At 36.9% G+C, this 12,027-nt stretch overlaps 1 protein-coding gene across 1 annotated transcript; it reads left to right on the top strand.

Moving 5' to 3' along the window:
- Window positions 1–2,207: 2,207 nt before the first annotated feature.
- On the top strand, window positions 2,208–5,346 carry LOC109215692 (zinc finger CCCH domain-containing protein 66-like). Its single transcript, XM_019379806.1, is given in 3 exon segments — window positions 2,208–2,404; window positions 2,920–4,867; window positions 4,870–5,346. Coding segments are annotated over 2 exon segments (2,115 nt in total). The 5' UTR covers window positions 2,208–2,404; window positions 2,920–2,937; the 3' UTR covers window positions 5,055–5,346.
- The last annotated feature ends 6,681 nt before the right edge of the window (window positions 5,347–12,027 follow it).

The following is a 12,027-nucleotide window of genomic DNA, read 5'->3' as shown; positions in this document are numbered from 1 at the left end:
CATTTTCCATTTCTTCCATCTTTTTTAGGATGGCTGTTAGCGTGCCATCGTTGGTCAGTGTCTCGATGGGTTTGTTATTTGCTAGTGCAACTTCCGGTTCACCCACGGCAGCAGTGGTATCTACCGTTGGTGTACATCTGATGTTACTTTGTTGTGACCTCTCGACCAAGCCACTTAGAGTGCTTGTTAGCCATCTTTCCAGTAGCTTCTTGACCGCTGAGGGTGCTTCCGTAGCCGCAGATGTGGAAGCTCCTTTTTCGTGCAAGATCGTCAGATCTTCGGATGGGGAAGGTGAGATCTCTGCACCCGGTGTGATGCTAGGGGTTGCATTCAAGATGCCATCATCACTGGCCTCGTTGAGAGGGCCAAGGAGATTGGTAGTGACACCCAATATAGCTTTCGATCTTGTGTTATTTTCGGCCATCTTCTGTTTTTGTGTGGTGTAGAGAGTGGTAGTTGGTTGATCTCTAGGTGGATACTATGATTTTGATTCTCGAAATCCCCACAGACGGCGCCAAATTGTTTGGCTCAAAATTTAACAATATACTTTGTAAGCTAGAAAACAATCAAAAGTAAGGGAGGGGTAAATCATAATCAAATATAGTAGACCTAGAGATGTAAAGATGATGTTATTGTTGTAGATCTAGTATTATACAGTGATAATATGAACTCAAGAGAATATGTTCGCTTGAGACAGAGATAGAGAGAGTCAGAAAATGAGAGAGTTGTATTATTCCAGAGTCCTCCTCTTTACAATGTGAATGTCTCCCTTATATAGTAAGAGACCTTCCTCGAAATAATCAAAAAGTTACAAAAATAGGTAACGTTTTCCTAGTGAAGACACTGAGTCCTAAACGATGTCGCTTCTGTCCCCACGTCCGAGTCGTACCCTTACGTTAGTTGGCGTATACTCACTGGACGTACCCATTGGCGTAGAGACGCCGACGGTCAAATTTAACCCTATACAGCTACTAATTACATTAGGATATACAAGGAAAGGAAAAATTGAATTTATACTTAAAATAGCCTTGATACAGCTATAAACATCGATGATCCTTATAATACTTAGAAATTAAATAAGTTGGTATTTCCAAGGTTTAACTTATTACTTATAAGCTTGTTATCAACCTTATTCTTTAGGTTACCAACTTATATAATTAATATAGAATTGACTTCACAATGACTTAAATTGTGCTAGACATCTTCAAACACATTGTATATGTTACGTTTATATTCTTTGCAACATAATACTAAAAATGTATTCAAACTATCAAGTAGCTCAGAGCAGCTACAAGTAATTTTCAGTATAACTATTGATTGGAAACCAAAAAAAAGTAAATAATATGTTATAATCTATAAAATTATACTGAAAGTGTAAATTTTCTTTAAATTATCAAGATATGCCACTTAAATTCATACATCAAGCCCAAATATTTATACTATTTAAAGTAATTTTATATATGATTAATATTACAACTTGATTGAAAACGAAGATGAATGTTTTTCATAATCGTTAAATTATAGTGAAAATAATATGGGCTAGCCAGTTTTTGAACTAATAATTAAAAAATAATCAGCATTTTTCAAAGTCATTAAAAAATAGCCCCTATTTTATGCGGGGATAAAATCTGGACAAAATTATTCTAGCTGAACACAAAAAGCTCCAATATAATATTGCTGGATTATGGAGTTCTTGCATATAAACTTCCAGCATATAATGTTGGAACTCTAACACATTATAAAATTCCAACACATTATGCTGAAATCTCATATGTAAAATATTCAAACTCCGGCATATTATGCTGGAATATTTCCAGATTTTAAAGGATGTATTTGTTCATATTTTATTTTTACATAAAAAAATTGTTAAATTTCGATTACTTTTTAAAATGTGACTAATTTTCAATTAGCAGATGTAAATCAAGCTATTTTTTATTTTTTTTCTTAAATTATATTATAATATAATTTTTTAAAATTGTACAACTTAATAAACCCCCGAATGAAGTCAATGTGGAGTTTTGTTTTAGGCCAAAACCCACCTTTTTCTGAATTTGCATTTCATCTAGCATTTGCATTTTCATTTCATTTCATCTTCATTTTCATTTTCATTTTCATTTTGAAAAAGTGAGGTCACGAGAGGGAAAAGAAATTTCTTCTTCCATTTCCTTAATTTAATTACTGTACATAATTCAATATTTGCGTTCTCTCTCTCTCTCCACCTGTCCCTTTCTATTGATAGGTCGTATGTTAATCTTGTGTATAGTTAAAAGGAGGCATTCCAGTTGCGTCCATTAGCAACTCATTTCTTGTTGGTGTGTTGCTCCTTTCTCTCTGCACAAAACCTGGGCTTAAAACCCCTCCTTTCTCTCTCTCTCTCTCTCTCTCTCTCTCTTCAAGACTTGAGGTATGCTTCTCTTTTTTTTATTCTTAGTTTGTATTACTATTAGTATTAACTAGTTGGATCACTCTACTTGTTCATGTATAGAATTTTTAATTGTCTGCAATTAGTTCTTGGCTTTCTATTTGGGGTGTACCATAATAAGGATCTCAAGAAAGATTCATGGTAGTTGTAAAAATGTTTGCTTTATCGTTCATACTATCTGCAAATTCGCAAAATTTTCACTTACAGTGCTCAAGGAAGGGAACCTTTATTTCAAGAATGATACTTTACTGCTAGAATTTGTAGTCCAGTTGGGGTTTTTCTTATAAACATGTCTCTAGTATATAGCATCTCATGCTAATGATTAAAATTTGATGTTTATCTAGCTTTCTTTATTGCTTTTATGTTATATGGGGTTTTGAAATTTCATTAACATTAGACAAGTTGGAATATTGGGCTTGCTGCACTTCGTTTTTTGGGTTATTTTTGTGAATTAGATAATATGTTGTACTGAATGTGTCTCTTGTACGATGTTGTAGAGAAGTACAGACCATATCATGTGTAGTGGTTCTAAGAGTAAGGTCTGTTCTGCTGATTTAGCCATGGAAGCTGAAATTCAGAAGCAAAAGGATCTTGTCCCTTCTTTCTCCCTTTTGCTCGAGTTATCGGCTTCAGATGATATTATCAACTTCCAAAAGGCTGTAGAAGAGGAGGGTCATGACATGAATGAGGTGGGTTTATGGTATGGTAGGAGAATTGGTATAAAGAATATGGGATATGAGGAGAGGACACCCCTTATGATTGCTGCTACCTTTGGTAGCAAACGGGTGCTGAATTATATGCTTGAGAAGGGCTGTCTTGATGTTAATCAAGCTTGTGGTTCCGATGGGGCTACAGCCCTTCACTGCGCAATTGCTGGTGACTCTGCTGCTTTGCTTGAGGTTGTCAAGCTCTTGCTTGGTGCTTCTGCTGATGTGAATTTAGTAGATGCAAATGGAAAACGGGCTGTTGACCTGATCTCAGCTCAGGGCTGTTGTCTCAACTCTAGGAGGAAGATACTGGAGTACTTGCTTGGAGGAAGCAGCGACGACGGGGAAGCAAGTGGACTTATCGATCAGATTATCTCTGAACAAGCAGAAGAACAGCTGTTATTGACTCCAAACATCTCTAAATTTGGGAGCGAGAAGAAAGAGTATCCTGTTGATCCCTCTCTTCCAGACATAAAGATTGGGATATATGGGACAGATGACTTCAGAATGTACATATTTAAGGTGAAACCATGCTCAAGAGCTTACTCCCATGACTGGACAGAGTGCCCCTTTGTACACCCCGGTGAAAACGCCAGAAGGCGTGACCCTAGAAAATACCACTATAGTTGTGTCCCTTGTCCAGATTTTCGCAAGGGGACATGCCAGCGAGGAGACACTTGTGAGTATGCGCATGGTATTTTTGAGTGCTGGCTTCACCCTGCACAGTACCGAACTCGTATGTGCAAGGATGAAACAAATTGCAATAGGAGGGTATGCTTCTTTGCCCACAAACCTGAAGAGCTTCGCCCCTTGTACCCTTCTACAGGGTCTGCTGTGCTTTCACCTAGATCATATTCCAATAGTGCTCTGTCATTGGATATCGCATCAATTTCTCCACTAGCCCTTGGTTCTCCATCAATTATGATGCCTCCTACTTCAACTCCACCTATGTCTCCTTCGGCTGGAGCTTCTTCTGTGGGTGGATCTTTGTGGCCCTGCCAATCCAGCCTTGCAACTCCAACCTTGCAGCTGCCTATTAGTCGGTTGAAAACCACATATAGTGCCAGAGACGTGGAGTTAGATAATGGTTTACTTGGATTCGATAGTCATCATCTGCGACAAGATCAACTGATGGATGACTTATCTGCTCTTTCTTCACCATCTGGGTGGAACAGTTCTTCGGCCAAAGCTGCTGCTTTTGCAGCTTCTTCTAGTGATAGAAACGGTGAATTTGGTAGGCATGGTGGATTGAACCCCACTAATCTTGATGATATCTTAGCGACCCTTGATTCCAAAATTTTGTCTCAGCTACAAGGGCTATCACTTGATGCTGGATCACCCCAACTACAATCTCCCAAAGGGATGCAGATGCGACAAAATATGAACCAGCAACTTATGACAGGCTATTCTTCCGGTCAATCTTCACCATCTTTTAGGACATCATCTTCGTTTGGGATTGATCCATCTGGTGCTGCAGCAGCAGCTTTGAGTTCAAGGTCTGCTGCATTTGCCAAGCGAAGCCAGAGTTTCATCGATCGAAGTGCTGCAGGCCGTCTTTCTGGGATATCTTCATCCCTTTCTAATGCGTCCGCTGTGCTTCCTAACCTCTCAGGTTGGGGATCCCCTGATGGTAAATTGGACTGGGGCATCCAGAAGGAAGAGCTCAATAAGTTGAGAAAATCTGCTTCCTTTGGTTTACGGAGCAGCGGCAGTAGGTTTGCTATGAGTGAATCCTCAATTTAAACTCTTCTGCTGAGCCTGATGTCTCTCGGGTCCAGTCTATGGTGAAGGATTCCCCTGCTATGAGTTCAAGACAATTATCTAGGGAAGATCAGCAATATCATCTGAATGCTAGTCGAGGTTCTGAGACGATTCCAACATGGGCGGATCAGCTATACATGGAGCAGGAGCAGATTGTGCATTAATGGTGAAGATCGGATTCGGGCTCATTCGTTCTTGAAGTAATATCTAACAAGTTTTCCCATTTTTTGAATTCTTTTTTCCATATTCACCATCTTGTTGATGAAAGGATAGTGATAAGCAGAGAAAGAGAGCTAGAGAAAAAACTTGGACAGGGTGGAAGAATTCTGCTCATTCAAAATATTTTGATTTTTGAAAAGTGATGTCTGCTTTAATGGCATCACTATAGAATATGTAACAGGGAGACAAATAATGAAATATGGTCCTCTAATTCAAGAGCCAAGTTATCAAGTTACACTTCCCTATAATTCTTTGTAGTTCAATTGTTTGTATGAATAAGTAGACATGGAGATGAAATTGATTATTCAATCGCATTCTTGGCGATTTTTGCTGACACTGGTCCTCCACAATTATGCGGTAATGCTTGTGCATGAGCAGTGTGTTTGTGCCGATAGTATACAAATTTCTTACACTATTTATGCATATAACTTAAACCCATAAATTACACAAGAATTGAGAAATGTAATCATATTTGTGTGTATTTTTTGCTTATCATAAAATGAAAAGAACTTTTAGTGTTTCTTTAGCCGAGGGTCTATCGGAAACAGCCTCTTTACCTTTATAAAGGTAGGGGTAAGGTCTGTGTACATACTACCCTTCCCAAAGGTAAGGGTTAGGTCTGTGTACAAACTATCCTCTTCAGACTTCACTTGTGGGATTATACTGGGTTTGTTGTCGTTGTTGTTAAAATGGAAAGAACTGGGAAATGTAAGTCCAAGAAAAGGTGAAATACCAATCTCTTGAGACTTGATTAAGTATTTTGTTTGCTCCATTAAAGAAATAGTGGATTAGTAGTTATCTCATTTAACCTTTTTGGAATTTGGACGATTGCCTAGAGCTGATAATAGAAGCGTGACTTGTTTTTCTCGTCTTACTTTTACTCTGGGCTGACTGAAACCAAGGAAATTTAGTTTTGTTTTTTCCCCGCTTGTCGCTTTTCTTCCTTAGTCTGGTACTGTTCTTAATGTAATACTCTCTTTTTACTTTGGATTACAGCATTGTAGTTGTCAATACTTATGAGATACGTACATTGTAGTAACTTAACTCTTTAGAAGAGTTTTTCTCACAACCTAGCTACTTGTGGTACAACCTAAGTCTTAAGAAGGGTTTTAAATTTTCTCATCGTCTGTCCTAGCTACTTCCAAATACACATTTTTTTTTTTTTTTTTGCAAAAGTTTGATATTTAAAATTCGTAGTTCTTTGATATTCCAAGAACATAACTCTAAGAATTCTTGATGTAATTTATAATCTTCATAGTTTTGTGATTCTGTTGATTTTGTTTTCCATTGATCTTTTAAGAAAATAGAGACTATATCCTAGAAAGTAATTAAAGTGATAACGACTAGCCAAATAAGAGAAAAAACAAAACAAATACAGGAAGAAAGGAGACAATTACAAGTGCTAAAGGCAGGCCTAATTGCACACTCATTGTGAAGAAGTAAGAAAAGGCGGTGCAATGAATGTGATGCAATCTTATTCTAAATTGAGAATTAGTCAATAGCCTTGGAAGTCAAAAGTAGGAAAAGATGGGGAAAAAGTATATATGAGGCAATGGTATGGAAATGTCCATAGCCGCCCCAACCTCTCTATTGGATAATGCATTGACGTTTACATTAGATTATGGCCGGCGCTATGGACTATCGACCATGCTTTATATAATTAGATTATTTAAAAGTTAACTGTAAATAATTTATTTAAGATTATAATTATATTATATTGATTTCTACTGATATAAATAATGCTGTGTATGTATGTAACTTATATTCAAACAATTATTATACAACTTAAATGGCTCAATCATGCTACTATGTTTTTTAATAGAAGTTGAATCGTGGTATACTTATTAGAGAGAGGTTTAAGATTTTTTGTTTGAAAGTCATATTGGCAGGATTTGAATTGTGTGTGTTTAATGATCTAGTTTTCAGTGCTAATGAACACATTGATTCTTGCCTTTTCTAAAAATAAAAATAAAAAGTTCACCGCTTGAAACATCATAAAAGTATATTTACTACTCTCTCTATTCACTTTTACTTCCTGTGTTCACTTTTACTTGACATCTATACTAAAAATAGATTTTCATTTTTACTTGTTACTATACGCATATCAAGAGAAGACAAAAAAAAATTTTTGTTATACCCATAGTATTTATTACTCATTTCAAATCATTTTCTCAAATCCAATAAAATATGCATCAATTAATATGGGCATCATGGTAAATTATGCGCTTCAATTATTATTTCATAAGGGGCGCGAAAAGTCAAAACGTACCAAGTAAAAGTGAACGGACGGAGTATTTGTCAATTTTAGCAAATCAAGAGCAAGATAATCTTTATTTCATGTTTTACCATTATCATTAACTACTCATTCCCCAAATTATTTCCCAGGACCTTTTGAAAAACTATTATAATTATGAGAAAATTATAAAATAGTTGTCCATTTTTGACTTTGCACTCCCTTTAAGAAAAAATAAATGAAGTATATATTACCTCCGTTCATTTTTAGTTGTCCACTTTTGACTTTGCACTCTCTTTAAGAAAAAATAAATGAAGTATATATTTGATAATTTTACCGGTATTTCAAAAAGTGTTGGAAAATGATTTGGGGAATGAGTACTTAATCATAAGGGTAAAACAGAAAGAAAAAAATTGTCTTTCTCTTAATTTAGTAAAGTGGACAAGTAAAAATAAAAATATATTTTAGTATAGTGGACAAGTAAAAGTGAACTGAAGGAGTATTTCACAATTTTATCTATAGTAATGATAACATTTTTAAAAGTCTTGTCAAATGATTTGGGGAATGAATAATTAATGATATGGGTAAAACAGGAAAATACTTATCTTTCTCTTAATTTAATATAATAAACAAGTAAAAGTGAAAATATATTTTTTGTATAGTGAACAAATAAAAATGAATTGAGGGAATACATATTTTATGTATTTCTTCTTAAAGAAAGTGCGAAGTCAAAAAGGAATAACTAAAAATGAAAGGAGCGAGTGACATTCTATAATAAAAAGCATCAACAGTTAAATATGATCCAACCAAAAAAAAAAACAGTTAAATATGACAGTCAATGAAACAACTATTTGGCTCTTTATAATAATAATAATAATAATAATAATAATAATAAAGGAGGCTGTGTGATTCTTGCTCTTTCTTTTTGCCGAAAAGAGAAGTCCTTCACCTTGAAACTTCATAAAAATTACTCTCTCGGTTTTAATTTATGTGCGGTAATTTAACTTGGCTTGGAATTTAAGAAAAAAAGACTTCTAATATTTATGATTTTAAAAGCTTAAAGAGTAAAAGCATTGTGAGGAATAGCTATAAAAACTTCTTACTATCGGTAAAATAAAACATTAAAATTTAATTATTTTTTAATATAAAATTATATCATTTTTCTTGAAAGGACTAATAAGAAATGTGTATTACATAAACTAAAACGGATGGAATAATATATACGTACAAATTTTCTATTAAGAACATTGAAAGTGAAATATATAGTCAATGAAACAATTATTTAACTCAAAGAGACTGCGTGACTATTTGGTTTCTTTCTTAAAGTTTGAAGATATTCTGATATGTAGGGATGTCAATGAGGCGGTGCGAGTGCAAGGTGGTACGGGTTTAGACACATGTGGGGCGGTGCGAGTTTAAACATATGCGGTTGCAGGGCGGATCAAAATAAAAACATTTAAAATTTATGCTGGTGCGGGTTTAAAACTTCATCAAAGAAGGAAACTCTTCTAACTTTCTAAAGATGAAATTGTCACGACCCAAAACTTAGCCTGTCCTGATGGCGCCTAACATGGTACTAGGCAAGACGGCACCTCAAAACATTTCCAACACTTTTAAAGGAAGAATAAAATAACACATGTTTAAATAATTAAAGCTCTCATAAACTGGATAGTGTCAAAACTCAATACGGAAGTTCCCAAAATCAGGGTGTCACTGAATACATGAGCGTTTATACAACACGAGTCTGAAAATACTGTCTATGAAAAACTGAAATTAAATACATAAAGCTGAAAGATAGGGAGGGGGAGTCAAGGGCTGCGAATGCTGGGCAGCTACCTCGAAATCTTCGAATGATCAAGCTGCTCAGATAATCAGCACCTACCGCGTCCGGAAATACCCGAATCTGCACATGAAGTGTAGAGTGTAGCGTGAGTACAACCAACTCAGTAAGTAACAAGACCAACTATTGGACTGAGAGTAGTGACGAGCTTCACAGATACAGTTCAATTACAGAAAATATAATACAGGAAAATAGACATGCTTTCAAGTTCGACATTAGAGCCAAAATAGTTAATTCATGTCAAGTTCAATTGAAACAGGATATAGTATCTCTTAGAGACTAAATGACAGTGATATATGCCAGCTGAAGTACAACATCAATGAAATCAAGTGCATAATCTCAGAGTAACAGTCACTCAGACCTCCCAATCACTCCAACCTCACACTCACTCATTCCTTACAGTCTTTCAATTCTCCCAGTCGCTCGGCACTCGCGCTCGGAAATCGCACTCGCACTCACTAGGTATCTTCGCTCACTGTGGCCTGTGGGTGTGCAGACCGCAGGGGCTCCTTAAAGCCAAGCACTATAATAAGCCATTCTTGGTATTAATCAATAAAACATACTGCGGCGTTCAGTCCGATCCCAATAAATATCCACACAATGAGGCCCTCGGCCTTACTCAGTCTTCAACCTCAGCAGTCTCTCGGGCTCTCAATAACCATGATAATCAGCCCAAACAATGATGATGTAATGTATCAATAAAGAACAACAGAGACTGAGATATAATATGCAAGTAAAAACTGTGACTGAGTACAAAGTAGCAATTTAGAAGATAATTTAACATGTAACACGACCTCTGTAGGTCCCTGCAGTATCAACACATAGCCTAAGCATAATTTCTAACATGATTTGCCATCCAATTTCTATAACACATGGAGAATATACGGATAACAACAGATTATTCAACTATACAGTTCCATGGAGTTGACCAAGTCACAATTACTACGGTGCACGCCCACACGCCCATCACCTAGCATGTGCGTTACCTCAACACCAATCACATGATACGTAATTCGGGATTTCATACCCTCAGAACCAAGTTTAGAACTGTTACTTACCTCAAGCCGTGCAAATCCCTACTCAACCACGCCCTTGCCTCGCGAATCGGCCTCTAAATGCCTCGAATCTAGCCACAAATAGTTCGATGCAATCAACACGAGCTAAAGGAATCATTTCCATAAGAAAATACTAAGTTATTAATCAAAAGTCAAAAGTCGACTCAAAAGTCGTCCCCCGGGCCCACGTCTCGAAATCGGGTAAAAGTCACAAAATTCGAACACCCATTCAACCACGAGTCCACCCATACTAAAACTTCTCAATCTGATACCAAAATGTCGATCAAATCCTCAAAATTCAGCCTAAGAACTTTCCTCCATTTCCCCCCAATTTGTCAATCCAAATCACTAATTAAATGATGAAATCAAAGACATAAACATGGAATTTAACTAAAACTAAGTAAAAATCACTTACCTCAATCACCCACTTATAAATCTCTCCAAGAATCGCCTCCCATCGAGCTCCCAAAATCAAATTGTGAAAATAAACTCAAACCCTCGTTTTGAAATATTTAAGTTTCTGCCCAGATATCCTTCATCGCGATCACGACAAACCCTCGTGATCACGAAGCATAACAAATGCTGCCCCACTAAATAACCTCATACGAAAGCGGAGTCCTCCACGCAAATGAGAACCCTTGCTTCCTCAGACCTACGCGATCGTGTCCACCCTCGCGCGATCACGAAGCACAAACACGTGTGAACCAGCTGCCTTTTCTCTTCTTCGCAAACGCGGCTATGCCCACGCGTTCTCGATTCACCGTCTGGCCAACCTACGCGATCGCGTACCCCGTTTTGCGAACGCATAGAGTAAAAGTAACCACTGCCCCAAACAAGCCTACGCGATCGCAGACCTGTCCACACGATCACGTATAAGGAAACCAGATACAGACATAAGGAAACCAGATACATACACCCGAAAAATCTTCAGCCAAAACACCAAGTCCAAAATTGATCCGTTACCCTTTCGAAACTCACCTGAGGCCCCCGGGACCTCAACCAAACATACCAACAAGTCCCAAAGTATCATACGAACTTAGTCGAGCCCTCAAATCACATCAAACAATATCAAACCACGAATCGCACCCGATTCAAGCCTATTGAAACTAAGGAATTCCAACTTCTACAAACGACGCCGAAACCTATCAAATCACGTTCGATTGACCTCAAATTTTTCACATAAGTCACAAATGACACCACGCACCTACTCCAACTTCCGGAACCCCAATTCAGGCTCGGTATCCACAAAGTCCACTCTTGGTCAAACTTTCAAATTTTCAATTTTCTCCATTTCAAGCCTAATTAAACTACGCACCTCCAAATTACAATCCGGACACCCTCCTAAGTCCAAAATAACCCAACGGAGCTAACGGAACCATCAAAACTCTATTCCAGAGTCGTTCACACAAGTCGACATCCGGTCAACTATTTCAACTTAAGTTTTCAACCTTGACTAAGTGTCTCAATTCATTCTGAAACCTCTCTGGACCCAAACCAAATACCCCGGCAAGTCACATAGCAACTATAAAGCATAAAATGAGTAGTAAATGGGGGGGGGGGGGTCTACAACTCTCAAAACGACCGGTCGGGTTGTTACAGAAATTGATTCCACATAATATATTGAAGCAAAATAAAGTTTCATATTTAAACCCAGAAAATTAAATAGCAGCCATACATGACAACAAAAATCAGGTTTCAAATATGTGAAAAGCGTTTGAAATAATATTTGTCAGTTGTAACCTTAAACAATCGTATCCAAAGATCATATTATCTGGCTATAAATGTATTTC

Source organism: Nicotiana attenuata, unplaced genomic scaffold (genome assembly GCF_001879085.1).
Source record: "Nicotiana attenuata strain UT unplaced genomic scaffold, NIATTr2, whole genome shotgun sequence".
Lineage (NCBI taxonomy): Eukaryota > Viridiplantae > Streptophyta > Magnoliopsida > Solanales > Solanaceae > Nicotiana > Nicotiana attenuata.
The sequence above is the reverse complement of the archived record's forward strand: the minus strand, read 5'-3'. Positions and strand labels throughout refer to the sequence as shown.